The sequence below is a fragment of the Dendrobates tinctorius genome, unplaced genomic scaffold, assembly GCF_039654945.1.
Source record: "Dendrobates tinctorius isolate UK_male_01 unplaced genomic scaffold, ASM3965494v1 ptg000045l, whole genome shotgun sequence".
Lineage (NCBI taxonomy): Eukaryota > Metazoa > Chordata > Amphibia > Anura > Dendrobatidae > Dendrobates > Dendrobates tinctorius.
The window spans coordinates 15,141,812-15,163,129 of NW_027361713.1; the positions used below are offsets into that span (position 1 = coordinate 15,141,812).

Consider the following 21,318-nt stretch of genomic DNA (forward strand, 5'->3'; position numbering starts at 1 on the left):
ACTGTTGTGAACTCTCTTAATCCGACTTTTGAGGCAGGGCTCCCTCTGGTGGATACTGCTGGTAGTGGAGCTGGTCAACATGATGTTAATCCAACAACTGCAGAGGATGATTGGAGAAGTGAGGATAGTGACTGGGAGTACATAAGCGAGTAAGCTTCTCTCAGTGGCTGCCGGTGATACTCCTGTCTGTCATAGTGAGGATATCTAAATAAGGAAATGGTTGCACTCAATTGCATTAAGGCATATCAAATATGAAATATATGAAATGTGAATAGCATAATGGCTTTTGGAATTTAGAAAAAACATATGAGATACTTAGCACAAAATCTGGCCAAAAGATGTGAGCCCATTTACCAACGTCAAGGTGATCTCATTGAACGGGTCCCTATTCTAACTGCCTCATGTGAACTACTGGCTAATAACAAGATAAAGCCTATATTTATAGGAAGATAGGAACCAAAAAGTGATTGGATGTAATCAAAATCACAGCTTGATGAAGGGCGGAGTGCTCAGTCAGAAAGCTAACATACAAATAACAGAAAAAATTGACTGCACATCCTAGTCTGAATAGGTGCATACCAAAAAACAGCTTACATATCAAAATAAGGAAATGGTTGCACTCAATTGCATTAAGGCATATCAAATATGAAATATGAAATGTGAACAGCATAATGACTTTTGGAATTTAGAAAAAACATATTAACTAACTGTTTCCGCAGCCAGTATGTCACGTTTTAAGCTGGCGTGATGTTAAGCCAATATAAATTTTAGGACAACCACAGGTCGCATAGTATATCACCTGTGTAGTAGTACAGGTGATATGTTGTTTGACTGAAAAAGTTTGAGTGCCATCTGCCAAAATAAAAGAGAAGGTTCATGAAATATTTTTGCAGGCAACAGAATTGCCACAGGGAAAACATCCCTCTCCTGTGGTGGACCGTGAAAGTTAAATGGGTTTTTGATGACAGGGGCATAATGGCTACGGACAAATATGTCACCTAAGTTTTGGCTCCTTCTAGAGGTCATAAGAGGATTTCTAAGTAGGAATTTTCCTAGCGTGGGTTCAGTTTGCAAGATGTTCCAGTGTCGTTGGAGGCATTCCCTCATCACAGACCATTCCCCATTATAGATAGATGTAAACCTAATTTGATCTTGCAGTTTCTTATTTTCATATGGGGAGTGTAGGATTGTTTCTCGGTTACTTTTCTTGACCCTAATGTAACCCTGCTTGATGCACCTATTATTATAACCTTGCATTTGGAATTTCTCCTTGAGATGATCTGCCTGTTGTTGAAATTTCTGATCTGATTAACAAATTCATCTCTTCCTCAAAAATCCTGACTGACTACGTGATCGGTTGAGCCAGGCATCTATGAAGGGACACATGGTCCGTTAAGCCATGCCCCCTGAGGAAGCAACACCAGCGAAATGTGCGTCTGGGTCAGTGGCTCCAGGCAAACATTTCTGTCCATAAACCTCCCTTCTTACTTTTATGTTTGTTTGGCCTTTGACAAAAAAGTTTAGAGCACTGCAATGCTGAGGCCACAGTGCAGGATTTCATTTGGGAAACCACATCCCACCTTACATATGACATCATGATACCACCACTATATGAGGGATTTGGATGCATATTATTTCCCTGTTTGCCATAGACCCATGTGATACAAGACATACTATAAGCATACTGCACCAAGTCTATTTACTTACTCTTTATTTTGGATGGATAACTGTACATACTGCATTTCCAATACATTCTGCTCCAACATCAGTGCTGAGAACCGCTCTAGTTTTGGGTTTATTGTCACTAATTTTATCCTGATCTGTACTTTCCTGCTCAAGTGTCTCATGCATCTGTGTTTACTGTTTAAATAAAAATTAATATTTTGTTAATGTAGCATTGTTCTCTTCATGTGGTAGATACAGATATGCTATTTATTTAACCAATATAATTTTTTTTTGTTTTTCTATATTGCCTTTATTACACATACCAACAGCAGACTAAGGGAAATTACTGGTAAATAGTGACGTTTGCGTAGCTCAGCAGATTTGCACCAGTTGCTCAACTGCTAGATAAATATTCGCTATTTCAGCAATAAGCGAGGAATATTATTTAGCAATTAGCTATGGGCATGAATTTCAGAAACGATTTATTATTTATTTTTTTATATTACTTTTTTTGCAACATAGATTGTGATCGCTTACATTTTGTGAATTAATTTATTTACATTAATTATTTAATATAATAATAATAATAATCTTTTATTTATATACCGACAATATATTCCACAGCGCTTTACAGTTTGCACACATTATAATCACTGTCCCCGATGGGGCTCGCAATCTAAATTCCCTATCAGTATGTCTGAAATGTAGGAGGAAACCCATGCAAACACAGGGAGAACATACAAACTTTTTGCAGATGTTTCCCTTCATGTGATTTAAACCCAGGATTCCAGCGCTGCAAGGTTGAAGTGCTAACCACTGAGCCACCATGTTGCTTCAATGAGCCCCCCACTTAGAGTTTGATATAGGGCATTGATCCCAACCTTTTTTTTCTTTATTTTTCTTTCTTGCAATTATAAACACGTCTAAATTGTTGGTACCCCTCATTTAATGTCAGAAAAAAACACAATGGTCACAGAAATAACTTGAATCTGACAAAAGTAATAATAAATTAAAAATTTATGAAAATGAAAGTCAGACATTGCTTTTCAACCATGCTTCCACAAAATTAAAAAAATAAATAAAACTGGAGCAGTTTGCTCTTGAGGAGTGGGCCAAAATGTCTGCAGGAATCGTTTGATTGCAATGATTGCCTCAAAAGGTTGTGCAACAAAAATATTAAGTTAAGGGTACCATCATTTCTGTCCAGACCTACTTCATGAATTTTATTTTTTTTTAAATTCTGTGGAAGCATGGTTGAAAAGCAATGTCTGTCTTTCATTTGTTCATTTTCATAGATTTTTGATTTATTATTACTTTTGTCAGATTCAAGTTATTTCTGTGACCATTGTGTGTTTTTCTGTCATTAAATGAGGGGTACCAACAATTTTGACCACATGTGTACATATTGATTTCAGTACACCATTAGTGTTCAGGTGTATCCTCATGTGGTTTCCCTGTTAAACGCATTTTCACCATGTAAGTCCATAATATGATTGTTTGTTTGTGCTTTAACTCCTTCATCCCGAAGCCTGTTTTTATCTTCCTGACCAGGCCAATTTTTACAATTCTGACCACTGTCAAATTATGAGGTCATAGAGTAACTCTGGAACTCTTCAATGGATCCCAGTGATTCTGAGACTGTTTTGTTGTGACATATTGTACTTCATGACAGGGCTAAAATTTCTGTGATATAACTTTATTTGTGAAAAAAAATGGAAATGTGGTGAAAATTTTTAAAATTTTGCAATTTCCAAACTTTTCATTTTTATGCCCTTAAATCAGCGATTCATATGTCACAAAATGGATAATAAATAACATATTCCACATGTCTACTTTACATTCAACACAAATTTGAAACACAAAATTTTTTTTTGTTAGGAAGTTATAAAGGTTAAAATGAGCGATTTCTCATTTTTACAAAATTTTTAGGGACCACCTCACATTTGATGTGACTTTGAGGCTATTTTTTTACATTCGCAAGGGCAACAGGAGAAAGTGGACCATACAGTTTGTTGTGCAATTTCTCCTGAGCATGCCAATACCCCATATGTGGGGGAAATCTACTGTTTGGGCACACGGCAAGGCTTGGAAGGGAAGGAGCGCCATTTCACTTTTTTAATGTAAAACAGTGGAAACCCCCAAAAAGTGACACCATTTTGGATACTAGACCCCTTAGGGCACCTTGAACCCACAGATCCTTCACAGAAGTTTATAACGTTGAGTTGTGAAAATAAAAAAAAATCAAATTTTTCCCAGGTAAATCTTTTTTAGCTTCAAATTTTGCATTTTCACAAGGGTAACAGGAGAAAATGCTCCATACAATTTGTTGTGCAATTTTTCCTGAGTACACAAACACCCAATATATGGAGGAAAACCACTGTTTAGGTGTACGGCAGGGCTTGAAAGTGAAGGAGCACCATTTGACTTTTTCAATTTAAAATTTGCTGGAATAATTAGCGGATGCCATGTCGCAGTTGGAGAGCCCCTGATGTGCCTAAATAGTGTAAACTCCCCACAAGTGACTCTATTTTGGAAACTAGAAGCCTTTGAGAACTTATCTAGATGTGTATTGAACACCTTAATCCCCTAGGTGCTTCACAGAAGTTTATAACATTAAGTCAAGAAAATGAAAAAAATCACATTTTCCCCGTAAAAATCGGGACAACCTTTTTTAGCTCCAAATTTTGCACTTTCACAAGGGTAACAGGAGAAAATGAACCCCAGTATTTTTTTTTCAATTTCTCCTGAGCTCCATGGTATCCCATTTGCGGTCAAAAACTACTTTTGAGGCACAGTGCAAATCTCAGAAGGGAAGTAGCACCATATTACAGTGCAGATTTTACTGCACTGGTTTGAGGGTGCCATGTCATATTGGCAGAGCTCCTGAGGTGCCAGAACAGCAGAACCCTCCATAAGTGACCCCATTTTATGAACAAACGACACCAATATTTGTTCCACAATTTCTGCTGAATGAAGAAATACCCCTTATGTGGCTGTACAGTACTGCTTAACCATACGGAGAGAATCAGGAGGAAAGGAGGGTTATTTGCCTCCAGGAGCGCAGATTTCCTAGAATAGCTTGTGGACTCCACATACAGAGCTCCAAAATGCTAGAAAAGCAGAATCCACCCTCAAGTGTCCCTTGTCACGACCGACATGTGTAGATCCACTAGACGACACAACAACCACCAAGAACGGGATAAAAATAGGGAGAGGAAGGGACAGGAAGGCCTTAACAGTAGGGATCAAGGGACTTGGCACCTCCTAACCAAAACCTGTGCTTATCCCTAAGCTCCCCTAATGCCCTATGGTGGTCTTTCACCCCGTCGCTGTCACTTGCCTAGTCCCTAGCTGTCATCTCACTATACCCTGGCTAGTGCACTAGGCGGCAAGGACGCTAGTCTCACCACTGCAGATGGTATAAACACAGAGGGCAGTGACAAGCACGAGACAGACAAAGATAGGGAACAAAAAACTTAGCTCCAGCATCCGCTGCCAAGCTCCACACAACAGAGGATGCAGAATCAGGAAATCGAACTCCACAGAAGTAGCAGATAAACCGCTAATACTAGAGAGCTCCAAACTGCTAGGCTGTTCTTCATAGAATAACACTATTACCAACAGTCAGCTGATGTGTCATGTGACTACTTAAAGGATGGAGGGAGTGGTCACCACCCACATTAGGTGACCAGCAACAAAACAACTGCCTGCAAGGAAACTGACATTAATTCTTGCGGGCCTAAAAAGTAAAAAAGACACATTTAAATTATAGCAGAACCAGAGCTGCCATGAAACCAAAAATGAATTGTGACATCCCCATTTTGGAAATTATAGCCGTTTGGGAATTTATCTACAGGTGTAGTGATGACTTTGACTCCATGGGTGTTTTCCAGAAACAAGCAGTAATGGATGTTGCTGACTGAAAATTGCAAGCTGCCATTGTAGTGACCAGTACATTGCAGTCACCAGTATGTTATGCCCAGCCCGTGCTTCTGGAGACATGCAATTATAAATTAGGTGGGCTTTCATCACTACAGAAATGCCAAACATGTGGGCGCTATATGTAGTTTAGACACACTGTGGCTCAGAAGTGAGTGGGGCATTTGGATTTGAGAGTGCAGAATTTACTGGATTTCTTTTGTAGGGTGAGGGCCATTTCACATTTCCAGAGCCTTTTTACTGCCAGTGGCATGGAAGCCCCCTACATTTCCATTAACAGATGACAGACCTGAGTGAGACTCGCTTTTCTTGTGGATTGAATTGGAGCTTTTTTGGGAGCATTTTGCAAAGCATTTCGGGTCACATTTATCCGGCGCGCTACGCTAAGCACTTATTTTGTGGTTTCCATCTAAATCTCTGAGTAACATGATTCAGATGAAACCCCGAGGGATCCATTCACTATAATGAAGCAGCAGAGTTATTCTGGACTCCCTCTGGCCTCTGTTCAGCGTTGTTCTTCTTTTATGCAATCCTGAAAATACGGACACCGCTGTAATTAATAAAGGTTACATTTTATTTTATAAAACTACTCCAATTAGATTAGGAAGAGTTTTGACAATTTATTTTTGGAGATATCGATTCGACCACATATCAGTGAGACATCGGTCTTATGGCGTCCACAGTCAGTGCCTTCATCTGCCTCATTATGGGGAATCTTCCGCCGATGGTTCCATCTGAATCAGAGATTTACACAAAAACCCCGATGTAAGAGCTCAACGCAGAGCACAGGATAAATGTGCGTCAAGCCTTACTGCAATCTTTGAGAGGCAGAATGAAAAAATCAACAACGGGTGAAGAATTGGTTTTATTTATTTTTACACCATTCCTTGGGCAGTATAAATGATTAGGCGACTATTTTTCAGGTCTGTGCGATTAAAGCGATACCAGATTTATATTTTTTTATGTCTTGGTGCTTTTAGACAATAAAAACTATTTTATAGTTTTAAAGAATGACTGTAACTTTTTGCTTTTCTGCTGATAGAGCTGTATGAGGGCTTGTTATTTTCTGGACAAGATGACGTTTTCAGCGGTACCTTTTTTATTCACATTCGTCTTTTTTATTGTGTTTTATTGTACTTTTTGTTCGGCGGTATGATGATAAAGTATTATTTTTTTGTGTCATTTTATATGGTGTTTACTGAAGGAGATAACCAGTGGGAAAATTTTATAGAGCGAGTCATTATGGATGCGGCAATACTAAATATGTGAACTTTTATTCTTTTTTTTTTTTTTACATAAATAAATGTATCTATTGGAAAAATATTTATTTCTTTTTTTTTGTTATTTGGGGATTTTTTAAAAATATATTTACACCTTTTAATATTTTTTTTTACATTTTAACATTGTCCCAGGATAGGATATTACTGTATAGGATCAGATCGCTGCAATGAATCTGCACTGCAGAACATTGGAGCAGCGTCTGACAGGCCAGGAAGTAGGCATCTCAGGTTCTTTTTTTGAGCAGACACTGACATGCCACCTTCCCTGAAGGAGCACATGGATATCTTGTAGCCAGGGGTCTCCATGGAGACCATCGGGACAACGCAAACCCATTCCCCATTGAATTCTCCTCTATGTTGCTGGGCGTTGCTGCGGGGTGTCAACTCTCACACAGTGCTGACAACAGCACCCGATCGCCGGATTGCTCAGCATGAGGCCACGCGATCGTGCTGCCGTACATTTACTGCTGTTTGCGGGAACACAGCTCCCGCAAAGCAGTATATGTAGGGCACATGTCGGGAAGGGGTTGAATAAGATAATTGTAATACAAGTGTTATACCATAATTAAGGGCGAGTGACTCGCAAGAAAGAAATCGGTTTTAAATCCCTTGTTTGTCATTTTAATGTATACAGTTTAAAGAATTGACTTTTATTTACTTTAGATGTACCGGCACTTCCACCTTCCCCCTGGTTCATCATTGCTGTGCTGCACCAGTCTGAGACATGGCACCTTTTGGTCCGATACTCTTGTCTACATTTGAACTAGCCTAATCAAACTCCTTCATCCCCTTCTTTTCCTACATTGTTGCAATACAGCTGAGCTGTGAGAGCTGAAAAAAATGTGTTTGTAAATGGACAGAGTTCAGTTATGTAATATTGTGTCTCACACTGGTAATGTCCCCTTTTATATAAGGAGTTAGTAATAAACTTTTAATCTCCTATATTTATTATATATGATAGCATATGTGAAAATGGATAAAATCATATGAAACCCAACATTTGTGGTATGGAGCAAACATTCATTATGAGAGCCATATTTTAAAAAAGCAAAACTTTTGCAAGGTTAAGCAACCCACAATGCAACATAATAATTAAAATCCAGTTAATGTGATCCATCACATATGATAGCATAATAATCAGTAGAAAGGAGGAAAAGAAGGGACAGTATTAATCCTTTACTTGACATTTCTAACAGCAAATGCTAAACATAATCTCAACAAGTTCATTTTTTACCAAAGTCCGTTATAAACAATAAAAAGAGAGGTTACAGTATAATACATACATGTAAGCTGCAAAAAAAGTTATAACTTATTTGAAACAATCCAAAAATGTAATCAGATTTTTTCTTGGCTGGGTATTTTCTAACAGGATAATAATGGACTACTCCAACGATGGCAGAACAAGAATGTGGAGAATGTAATAGAATTACATAACAAGAGCCCAGTGTGGAATGATGAAACACAATCTTATGTTCTGAACTTTCATGGACGGGTCACACACCCTTCCATCAAGAACTTTCAAATTGTCCACTCTGATGATCGTAAGTGAAAAGCCATAGCCTTAGTCATATATGAAATTTAGTAGTATTAGGCTAAGTTCACACTTACATTTGGGTAGAGTGCGTAGGGCTCCGTACATCTTCCCTTAAGCTCCACCTACGTACGCACTTCTTCCCTTAAGCTCCGCCTACTTCTGCATGAGTCCTGCGCACTTATCTTTAACATTGGGTACGCAGGGACATGCGTGGTATGTGGATGCATCCATGTGTGTCATTTTGATGTGCCTGAAGAATGCATGGGGACCCCTCTATTTTCATAACCAGCCTTGCTAATGCTGACAGCTGAAGATTGCAGCCCGCAGCTATCAGTTTTGTCTGGCTGGTTATTACATAGTAACATAGTTAGTAAGGCCGAAAAAAAGACATTAGTCCATCCAGTTCAACCTATAAAATTCTGTCAGAATAATTCACCAGATCTACATCCTTCTAAAGAACCTAACAATAACTGTAAGATACAATATTGTTATGTTCCAGGAAGACATCCAGGCCTCTCTTGAACCCTTCGACTGAGTTCGCCATCACCACCTCCTCAGGCAGGGAATTCCAGATTGTCACTGCCCTAACAGTAAAGAATCCTCTTCTATGTTGGTGGAAAAACCTTTTCTCGTCCAGACGCAGAGAATGCCCACTTGTGACCGTCACCTTCCTTGGTATAAACAGATCCTCGGAGAGATATTTGTATTGTCCCCTTATATACTTATACATGGTTATTAGATCGCCCCTGAGTCGTCTTTTTTGTAGACAAAATAATCCTAATCTTGCTAATCTCTCTGGGTATTGAAGTTCCCCCATCCCCTTTATTAATTTTGTAGCCCTCCTATGTACCCACTCTAGTTCAATTATATCCTTCCTGAGCACCGGTGCCCAAAACTGTGCACAGTACTCCATGTGCGGTCTAACCAGAGATTTGTACAGAGGCAGTATAATGCTCTCATCATGTGTATCTAGACCTCTATTAATGCACCCCATGATCCTGTTTGCCTTGGCAGCCACTGCCTGGCACTGGCTGCTTCAGGTAAGTTTATCATTAACTAGGATCCCCAAGTCCTTCTCCATGTCAGATTTACCCAGTGGATTAGCGTTCAGTGTGTAATGGTGATATTGATTCCTTCTTCCCATGTGTATAACCTTACATTTATCATTGTTAAACTGCATCTGCCACCTTTTGGGCCAAGTTCCCAACTTATCCAGATCCATCTGTAGCAGAATACTATCTTCTCTTGTATTGACTGCTTTACATAGTTTTGTATCATCTGCAAATATCGATATTTTACTGTGCAAACCTTCTACCAGATCGTTAATAACTATGTTGAAGAGAATAGGTCCCAACACCAACCCCTGCGGTACCCCACTGGTCACAGCGACCCAGTTAGAGAATATACCATTTATAACCACCCTCTGCTTTCTATCACTAAGCCAGTTACTTACCCATTTACACACATTTTCCCCCAGACCCAGCATTCTCATTTTGTGTACCAACCTCTTGTGTGGCACGGTATCAAACGCTTTGGAAAAATCAAGATATACCACATCCAATGGCTCACCTTGGTCAAGTCTATAGCTTACCTCTTCATAAAAACTGATTAGATTTGTTTGACAGGAGCGATTCCTCATAAACCCATGCTGATATGGCGTTAAACACGTTATTCTCATTGAGATAATCCAGAATAACATCCCTCAGAAACCCTTCAAATATTTTACCAACAATAGAGGTTAGACTTACTGGCCTATAATTTCCAGGTTCACTTTTAGAGCCCTTTTTGAATATTGGTACCACATTTGCTATGCGCCAGTCCTGTGGAACAGACCCCCGTCGCTATAGAGTCTCTGAATATAAGAAATAATAGTTTGTCTATTACATTACTTAGGTCTCTTAGTACTCGTGGGTGTATGCCATCCGGACCCAGAGATTTATCTATTTTAATCTTATTTAGCTGGATTTGCACCTCTTCTTGGATTAGATTGGTGACCTTAATATAGTGTTTTCTTTGTCTCTCGGCATTTCTCCTAGCATTTCATTTTCCACCGTGAATACCGTGGAGAAGAAGGTGTTTAATATATTCGCTTTTTCCTCATCATCTACAACCATACTTTCCTTGCAATTTTTTTATGGGCCTACACTTTCACTTTTGATTCTTTTACTATTGATATAGTTGAAGAACAGCTTGGGATTAGTTTTACTCTCCTTAGCAATGTGCTTCTCTGTTTCCTTTTTGGCAGCTTTAATTATTTTTTTAGATAAAGAATTTTTCTCCTTATAGTTTTTTAGAGCTTAAACGGTGCCATCCTGCTTTAGTAGTTTAAATGCTTTCTTTTTACTGTTAATTGCCCCTCTTACTTCTTTGTTTAGCCACATTGGGTTTTTCCTATTTCTTGTCCTTTTATTCCTACAAGGTATAAACTGCTTACAGTGCCTATTAAGGATGTTCTTAAACATTTCCCATTTATTTTCTGTATTCTTATTTCTGAGGACATTGTCCCAGTCAACCAGATTAAGGGCATCTCTAAGCTGGTGAAACTTTGCCTTTCTAAATTTCAGTGTTTTTGTGACTCCCTGACATGTCTCCCTAGCGAAAGACAAGTGAAATTGTACAATATTGTGGTCGCTATTTCCTAGATGCCCAACAACCTGCAGATTTCTTATTCTTTCAGGTCTGTTAGATAGTATTAGGTCTAAAAGTGCTGCTCCTCTGGTTGGATTCTGCACCAATTGTGAAAGATAATTATTCTTGGCTATTAGCAGAAATCTGTTGCCTTTATGGCTTTCGCAGGTCTCTGTTTCCCAGTTAATATCCAGGTAGTTAAAGTCCCCCATAACAAGGACCTCATTATGGGTTGCAGCTTCATCTATCTGCCTTAGTAGTAAACTTTCCATGATTTCTGTTATATTTGGGGGTTTGTAACAGACCCCAAAGAGAATTTTGTTACTACTTTTCCCTCCATGTATTTCGACCCATATGGACTCGACATCCTCATTCCCTTCGCTAATATCTTACCTTAAAGTGGACTTTAGACAAGACTTTACATAAAGACAAACCTCTCCTCCTCTAAAAATGAGAAACTAGGTCTGAGCTGAAAAAGTAAATGTGTATGAAAAATGTAAATGCATATAAACACATGACCTTTACACAGAGAAAACCAAAAACAAAACAAATATCCTAAAATAAAAAAGTAAAAAATAAATTGCAAATATTGCATGAAGGTAGTAATAATAATAAGGGTATTTAGTAAACATAATTTTGATCAAAAGAATGTACAAGCCATCTCGCCATGTCAAGGCAACCCTTGTGCGACAGTCAAACTCTTGTATTTAAAACCTTTCCACTTGTCAAGTGACGTAAATGTGAATAAGGCCGGGGTCACACTAACTGACGCAAAATACGGTCCGTAGTTTACATGCGTAATACGGATGAATGACCCCTAAATAGTGCTTCGTATGTCATCCGTAAGCAAGGTGTGGTTGCGTATTTTGCACATGTCAGCATCCGTATGTAATCCGTATGGCAGCCGTATGCAATCCGTATGGCGAGATTTTCTCGCAGGTTTGCAAAATGGACATATAATGGATCCCTATGACAGGGTTTCACACATAGAATGCATATATATATATATATATATATATATATATATATATACACACACACAAGTCATTGAGACAAATATATATATATATATATATATATATATATATATATATTTATATTTCACTGAGTTCTTCATAGCAAAATAGCCGCTAATTCAATTGCCGGCTTCTATCAAATCATTCCCCAACCCGACTTGAAATGACACATGGTTTGCATTCAGTAAATCATTTCATTTCATGTTTTTTATATGTCCCTGACTAATAATTAGATGAGGGTTTGTGTGCAAAATTTTGGAGGTGTAGTTGTTATTTTAAGGGGTTAAGGCCGGTTTCACATTTGCACTTCAGGGCGCAGCGACGGCCTGCGCACGGCCGCCGCTAAGCCCCGCCCCCTGCCGCGCCTCCGCCGGTAGCTCCGCCTCCGGGTGCATGACACTGCATGCGTCATGCGTCCCCTATCTTTATCACTGAGGACGCAGGTGCTACTGAGCTAGGGAGAGATTTACTCATTTCTTAATTAGTGTAGGTATACCACAATATATTATACACATATCCATCTCAACTAACAGTCCTTCTGAGGACCAATCCACCTGCATAGATATCAGTGCTCGGCAGGTAGGCACTGTATGTATGTGTTAGACTCCAGTGCATATAACAAGAGGGTCCATTACAGTTTTGTCCGCTGCTGTTCCTTTGACAGATATTTCTAGACATAGCCCCAGGTATCAGGGGCCAAGAATATTTTTTTTTGGATCTTAATCCTGATTATTCGCTTAAAAAGCAATACAGAGAATACTGTTTTTCTGCTCCATTTGCTTGGTGGCGCTGCAGAATACACCCACATCCTTTCCATATTACAGCGCTAAGAATCCATCTATTTAAAACTGTGGTTTGTCTGTCACACATATCACATATACTGTAAGTGCTCAAAATTCGGCCATTTCTGGCCTTCATTTAAAATTTGTCGCAGTGTGTTAGCGAAGTTATTGACACCAGTTTGCTGCTAAAAATACTGTAGTTACCTACAGGCCAGCTATTTAAAACTGTGGTTTGCCCACCACATAGATCACATATAAGTTCGCTCCAAATTCAGCCATTTGTAATGAAAGTGGAAAATATTCTCCTCCATTTAAAATGGGCAAAGCACGTGGCAAGGGATTTGGAAATGTGTCATGCCCTCAGCTGCAGGCCAGTCTCCGCTACGCAGGGTGCCTATCTCACAGCTCCACTGGCACTACTCACCCTGTCCGTGGCTCCAGATGATCAGCGGCTCTTTTCTCTGCTTAGAACCTGCATCCTCTTGGCAGGTCTCCTGGTAAAGCTCTTAGAAACCGCGCCCCACTTCCTGCACAAACTTAAAACAGCAGGGCACCTGTTCTCTATTAGGGTTGTCTGTGCTGTGATGTTCTGTGCATAAAAGGCATCCTCTTCTTAAACAAAGTGTTTATTCTGTAGGATTGTTGCTTCCCATTCAGGCCACACTCTGTTGAGCTCTGCATGCTAACCCTAATGTTGCCTTTTAACTAATAACTATGTCTCCTCAGAATCCTCTGCTGGCAGTTCCCTGTCCTGGATCCTTCTGGACACTCCAGTTTCTACCCCAAGCTGACCAAGGCTCTCCTCTCGGAACCATCCAGATATCACTGCCTGCTAAATCAGCCTTTCTAAGATTACACAGAGCTTCCGGGATTCACGCCACCTCCTCTATATGGTCTGTACGGGTCATCCTTCTGGTCCGGGAATCATGGCATTAAGGTCACCTGGTGTTGCGACGGAGGAATCCCTGTATAGGCGTACACCTTGCCCGGTGCTCCACTACGTGGTTCTGGTCCAGAGGGTTCTTCCCTCAGGCACCTTTTCCGTTTGTTTGCTTCCTTTAATAAACATCCTTGGTTTTTTGAAGCTCATTCACCTGTCTCTTGTGTATCAAGTATACAGCTACCATTGCCCCATCAGTGGACTAGTGAGCCCACTATACATCTTCATGCCCTGTGGGCGTAACAGTTTGTTCAGGCCCTGGACTCCACTAATACCCGATACTAAGGCCAGAGAGAGTCACTATCAGCTAGTGGCTTTTATGCAAACCTTGGATACCCACCTGTCTACTCTACAGGCTGCCGAGTCCACCAACGCAACCCAACTAGCAGAGCTCCATCTGGAACTCAATCACCAACTAGAGATGCAGACCCGTCTGTTGGATTACATGACCTCTGTGGAGGACCAGTTAACTAAAGTACTGCTGGTTGCTGCTTCCCCAGTCCTTCAGCCTCCTACACTGCATCCGATGGTTGTGCCCACTACAGGATCATGTCCTCGTCTCTGCAAGCCTCCTCGTTATGATGGTGACCCCAAGTTGTGCAGAAGATTTCTCAACCAATGCTTGCTGCATTTTCATTTTTTGCCTGCATTTTCATTTTTTGCCTCAGCATTATCTGACAGACATGGCCAAGGTGGCTTTCCTTGCCTATCACCTGGAGGGAGAGGCTTTAGCTTGGCTCAACCCCCTAAAGGAGCGGAATGATCCCATCATGTCTGATCTGCAGGTGTTCATGAACACCTTCCGCAAGATATTCGATGAACCTGGCCGTGCCACATCTGCCATGGAGGCTTTCTTCAATTTGCAACAGGCCTCTCTCTCTGTCGGTCAGTATGCTATCCATTTCCGCACCCTGGCTTCGGAGCTCCAGTCCACCAATGAGCTTTTGGTTGGAGCCTTCTGGCGAGGATTATCCAGAAGAATCAAGGATGATTTGGCAGTCAGAGACCTACCTGAAACCCTGGATGATCTCATATCCCTCACCATTCGAATTGACCTGCTTCCCTAGGAGTGCTCCAGAGAGAGGATTCCCGAGAAGCAATTTCCTCGTCCAGCATATTCTTCACCAAAACTTCGGTTTCTGCCTTGTCCCGCTTCGGTCTCTAAGGATGAACCAATGGAGCTTGACTGCGTTAAGGTGAAGAAGAATCGGCAGGAGGAGATGCCCGCTAGGAATCCGCATCGTTATGGCGGATGCTCTGCTCCCAGTCTACGCAATGGAATGGAGAGGCCGGAGAAGCTCTTCCACCTGGGACACGTAAGTCCTCCTCTCCAGCTGGAGCTGGGTTCTTCTTCATCAAGAAGAAAGATGAGTCTCTTTGTCCATGTTTTGAGTACCATGGTCTTAATCTAATAACTGTAAAGAACAGATATCCTCATCCCTTAATTCCAGAATTTTTTGATCATCTCGAGGTTCCAAGGTTTTTAGCAAGTTGGATCTCCATGGGGCTTACAAGCTCATCAGGATACGATCTGGGGATGAGTGGAAAACCACCTTCAACACACAAGATGATCACTACGAATATCAGGTGATGCCCTTAGAGTTAAGCAATGCACCAGCCATCTTCCAGAGATCTTTACCATTTCTTGGCTTTATCATTTCCGATACAGGTCTCGAGATGGATCCAGAGAAGGTTTCCACCGTGCTCACACAGAAGCTGTCTACCGGAAAGATGGTGACCTGTGGTTTCTTTTCCAAGGCATTCTCGCCCTGCGAACATAACTACTCAATTAGGAATAGAGTTACTGGCAATTAATTAATTACGGGCCATAGAACGTAATGGCGTATACGGCGCATGCGCAATAATGATTTTATGCTTTGCACACAGTTGGGCAAAGCTTACTGCGCACACGCAGGAGGACAATTAATGTGCACGCACTAAATCTATGTGAATGCAGGAATTACACCAAATAAATGCGTAGAGCAAACCAGAAGGGGGGGGGGACGAATAAGCCCCGCATATCGGACTGGACCGAGGAGATATCTAAAGGGCTGTCACATTGTAGAAGGATCAACTTTATTCTCATTTGCACAAGGAAAGACTAGAAGCAATGGGATGAAACTGAATGGGAGGAGACACAGATTAGATATTAGAAAAAACTTTTTGACAGTTAGAGTGATCAATGAGTGGAACAGGCTGCCACGAGAAGTGGTGAGTTCTCCTTCAATGGAAGTCTTCAAACAGAGGCTGGACAGACATCTGACTGGGATGATTCAGCGAATCCTGCTTTGAGCAGGGGGTTGGACCAGATGGCCCAGGAGGTCCCTTCCAACTCTACGATTCTATGATTCTATGATTTACATACACTGTGGAAGGAATATAAAAGGTATTTATTGATCAAAGGTGGGGAGTCAAGGGATGAAAAGTACTGGTATAATGCATAGTTGACACTGAATCCAATCATATTTTTAATTGATATACAAAAAAAGTGGTGACAGATTCCCTTTAAGCCAGTACATGTCTAGGCCTGTCTGAAGTTTGCTAGAGAGCATTTGGATTATCCAGAAGAGTATTGGGAAAACGTCATATGGTCTGATGAAACCAAAGTAGAACTGTTTGGTAGAAACAAAACTCGTTGTGTTGGGAGGAGACAGAATGCTGAGTTGCATCCAAAGAACACCATAGCTACTGTAAAGCATGGGGGTGGCAACATCATGCTCTGGGGCTGTTTCTCTGCAAAGGGACCATGACGACTGATCCATGTACTTGAAAGAATGAATGGGGCCATGTATCGTGAGATTTTAGTGCAAACCTCCTTCCATCAACAAGGGCATTGAAAATTAAACGTGGATGGGTCTTTCAGCATGATAATGATCACAAACACACCGCAAAGGGCAATGAAGGAGTGGCTTTGTAAGAAGCATATGAAGGTCCTGGAGTGGCCTAGCCAGTCTCAAGGTCTCAACCCCATAGAAAAGCTTTGGCGGGAGTTGAAAGTCTGTGTTGCCCAGTAACAGGCCGAAAACATCACTGCTCTAGAGGAGATCTGCATGGAGGAATGGGCCAACATACCACCAATAGTTCGTGCCAACCTTGTAAAGACTTACAGAAAATGTTTGTCATTGCCAACAAAAGATATATAATAAAACATTGAGATGAACTTTTGTTAATGACCAAATACTTATTTTACACCATAATTTGAAAAATAAGTCTTGCCAAATCAGACAAGGTGATTTTCTGGATTTTTTTCTCAATTTTGACTCTCATAGTTGTGGTCTACCTATGATGTCAATTACAGGCCTCTCTCATCTTCTTAAGTGGGAGAACTTGCACAATTGATGGCTGACTAAATACTTTTTTTCTCCACTGTAGGTGAGTTGTGTGAACAGCAACATAGTGTCAATAACTAGGCTAAGACACAGCAAAAAAATTCAATGGAGCTCTTAAATGGCACAATTTCTCTCTCACTCATGACAGCACCACGGAGAGAGGGGATCCACCCTTCAGGGACAGGAACCTACAGATAAAAGGGCGGTACCTTTCCTCCGCCTTCAGTTGGGTTCCTGTCCCTGACGGGGGAACCACAGTACGGTACCTTTCGTGTGTCCAGGATCCGGGCCGGCCTGACCGGTGATGGCAACGGGGAGGCCCCTGCCTCGGGAAGGTGCGGTGCCCGAAGCCGCCACAGCTGGGGCCAATGCGGGCTGCCGGGTGAGCGGGTGGGAGAGACGCCGGAGCCGCCGCTCCGGAGAGGAAGTCGGAGCTCGTGGGGACCTGGCAAACATACGGGAGGCGCCGGGGTACAGAGGTGTACCAAGATGGCGGGTCCCGAGAACCGGCGCATGCGCAGGAGCGCTCTCCCGGGGACCACGGTGCAGGATGGGAGCAGCGACGTCACGTGGGGCGGCAAAATTTAAAATGGTGGATTCACAACTCCTGGCTGGAAGCGATCCTGATAATGGGGGATAGCGACCAGTAACAGGAGCAGTATGCCAGGCTGCAGCCCAAGCAGCAGCAGCACCACCAACACCACCACCGGCAGAAGGAACGAGACAAAGATGGCCGTTCCAGCAGTCACTCCATGCGGCGCAGTACATCAGCGGCAAGGAGCAAATCGCCACCAGGCCAGGAGATCAGCCTATACAGGTCCTGACTCCATCTCCCTAACTGGTACCTGCAGCCGCGCACCTTTGGGGGTAAGTGATCTTCGTGAATGTTCACCCTTGTAATACATTCCTCTCCCTTATTAGGGAAAGAAGAAGGGGAAAAAGAAGAACAGGGAATGCCCCACTTGTACTAGAGCCCTACCTGTATCATGGGAGAAAAAACTATGTGAGTCTTGCACAAAAGAAATTCTTTGTCAGGAGACTCCAGATTTCGCATCCGACCTAAGGGCCACAATTAAATCAGAGGTTCAGATTGCCCTCGTATCCCTTAAGCATAGGGATAAAACGAGGAAGAAAGACACTATAGAAACCTCCCAGTCAGACTCTTCCACGTCGGGAGAAATCACATCTAAAACCTCGGAATCCGGCTCCTCATCCTCAGACGAGGAAACAGGAGGGCGTCGCTATTTTCCCCTAGAAGAGGTAGACAGACTATTAAAAGCTGTAAGGTCTACCATGGGGGTATTGGACCCTAGGCCAGATAAAACAGTCCAGGACATAATGTTCGGGGGACTAGGCCAGAAAAAACGGAGAGTATTTCCGCTTAGCAAAATTGTCAAGGGCCTAATCAAAAAAGAATGGGACAAGCCAGACAGGAAAAATACTACAGTCCCTTCCCTTAAACGAAAATATCCCTTTGAGGAGGAGGCATCTACGTCTTGGGATAAAGCCCCGAAACTCGATGTAGCAGTCGCTAAAGCCTCAAAGAAATTCGCCCTTCCCTTTGAGGACATGGGCACCCTCAGGGGCCCCCTAGATAAAAAGGCAGATACCTTTCTAAAGGGGGCATGGGAGTCAAAGGGCGGTAACCTCAGGCCAGCAATAGCGGCGACATGTACCTCAAGAGCCCTAATGGTATGGGTGGACCAACTTGAGAAACAGCTGAGGGAAGGGACACCAAGAGATAAGATCTTAGATTCTATCCCAGTAATAAGGGGAGAAGCTGCATTCCTAGCGGACTCATCGGCCGATTCAGTCAGGCTATCGTCCAAAACAGCAGCACTTTCAAACGCGGCCCGAAGGACACTATGGCTTAAAAGTTGGCCAGGGGATCTACAGACCAAAATTAAATTATGTTCAATCCCCTGTGAAGGGAAATTCCTTTTTGTGGAGACGTTAGATGACATCCTCCAGAAAGCAGGGGACAAGAAGAAAGGATTCCCAAATTTGGGGCCAGCAGCAATTAAGAGGCCCTTTCGGAATAGGAGGTTTTTACAGAGGAGACCACTGAGGGAACAAAAGTGGGATGACAAAAGAAGAGATAGAGGGTTCTTCTTTAATAACTCTCCCCGAGACAAAAAGCCCTCCAAGTGACAGTACGCCCAGGGTGGGGGGAAGGTTAACCCTTTTTCTTCCAGCCTGGAGGACAATTTCAAACAACCCATGGATAGTAAACATAATCCAGGAGGGCCTAAGAATAAACTTTCTCGTACTTCCACCTCAAAAGTATGTAACAACGCCGCTGAGATCCAGTGCGCGAGAACAGGAAGCGCTAGAAAGCGAGGTCCTAGGCCTAGTAAAAAAAGGAGTCCTCCAGGAGGTTCCCCTGCAGGATATGGGCAGAGGGTTCTACGCCCCTCTTTTTCTAGTAACCAAACCGGACGGCACCTTTCGTACGATTATAAATCTGAAAAAGCTAAACGAATACGTCAGGAATCAGAGCTTCAAAATGGAGTCGATCAGGTCCACCACCAAAGTCCTGTTCCCAAACTGCTACATGACGGTGTTAGATCTCAGCGACGCCTATTATCACGTCCCTATCCACAAAGACTCCAGAAAATATCTCAGGTTAGCTGTCTCAATATAGGGCAAGGTGAAAGAATTCCAGTACAGAGCCCTGCCGTTCGGAATATCGATAGCCCCGCGGGTATTCACCAAAATAATAGCAGAAATGATGGCTCATATAAGGGAACAAGACATAGTAATAATCCCACATCTAGACGATTTCCTAATAGCAGGCAGCTCGGCTCAAAAATGCAGAGAACAGAGGGACAGGGTGATGGACACTCTAAAAAAATCAAGATTGAAGCCCAGCAGGGTACAAGAATTCTTGGGCCTAACACTAGACTCAAACATTCAGGAGTGTTGCCTCCCAGACCACAAAAAGGAGAAAATCGCTCAAATTACAGAAAGAGCAATCCAAAATCCCTCTATGACACTAAGGAAGGCTATGTCACTGCTGGGTTCCCTATCCGCCTGCCTGCCAGCAGTTCAATGGGCTCAGTTACACAAGAGAGATCTCCAGTAGGACAGATTAGCCAACCAGGCAGCAATAGGGGGACACCTAGAGGGTCGTATTACCCTAAATTCAAGAACTATTCATTCCCTAGCTTGGTGGGGAAACCAGGTAAATCTGTCCAAAGGGATCTCCTGGGTAACAAAGATAACACACATAGTGACATCGGATGCCAGTCCCACAGGATGGGGAGTACACATGAACAGCGAGGTGACTCAGGATGTATGGGGAGATCAAGAACTAAAAGCCTCCTCAAATCAAAGAGCTTCTAGCAGTAGGCTATGCACTGACACACTTCCTACCCCTGCTCCAGAATCACCATGTTCGCATTCTTTCGGACAATCGAGTCACAGTGGCCTATATAAATCATCAGGGGGGAACCAGGTCCCAAGCCCTAATGGACACATCCGCCAGAATCCTCAAACTGGCAGAGGCAAACCTGCTATCTCTGTCAGCCCTACACATCCGGGGTACAGAGAATCAAAGGGAAGACTTTCTGAGCCGCACCCAATTACGACAGGGGGAATGGGTACTAAAGTGGTCCATTTTTCGGCAGATTGTAACAATGTGGGGGACCCCAGACATAGATCTGTTTGCCGATTTCAAAAACAAAAAAGTAGACACCTTCTGCTCCCTAGATCCCAGGGGGAATCCTCTAACTCTTGACGCGTTTATGCTCCCATGGACACAGAGTCTAACATGTGCCTTTCCCCGAATCATGCTCATTACAGCGGTCCTAAGGAAAGTCAGGGAGGACGGGGCACGAATGATACTGATAGCCCCTTTCTGGCCCAAAAGAACCTGGTTTTCCTGGCTAAGAATGCTCTCCGTAACCAACCCATGGATCCTACCGGATCTCCCGGACCTGCTATCACAGGGCCCAGTGTTACATCCTCAGGCACTGAACCTCCATTTAACAGCATGGAATTTGAGAGGTCACTGATGAGGGACAGGGGATTTTCAGAGAACCTGATAACTACACTACAAAAAAGTAGGAAACCGGTTACGATGAGAGCTTACGGCAGAACATGGAAAAAATTCCTATCCACTTCTAGGGCAAAGGTTCAGGACGGGGTTCAGATTGATAAGATCCTAGAATTTCTACAAAAGGGCCAAGAACAGGGTCTGGTGG

The 21,318-nt window shown here is 42.4% G+C and overlaps 1 protein-coding gene across 1 annotated transcript in view; it reads left to right on the plus strand.

The window, feature by feature from the left end:
* Positions 1–21,318, plus strand: part of LOC141089323 (tubby protein homolog) — a 409,143-nt gene that overhangs the window by 284,725 nt on the left and 103,100 nt on the right. Inside the window, exon 6 of the mRNA XM_073575645.1 lies at positions 8,254–8,425. Within this exon, the coding sequence (XP_073431746.1) occupies positions 8,254–8,425 (172 nt within the window). The remainder of the gene's footprint in view (positions 1–8,253; positions 8,426–21,318) is intronic.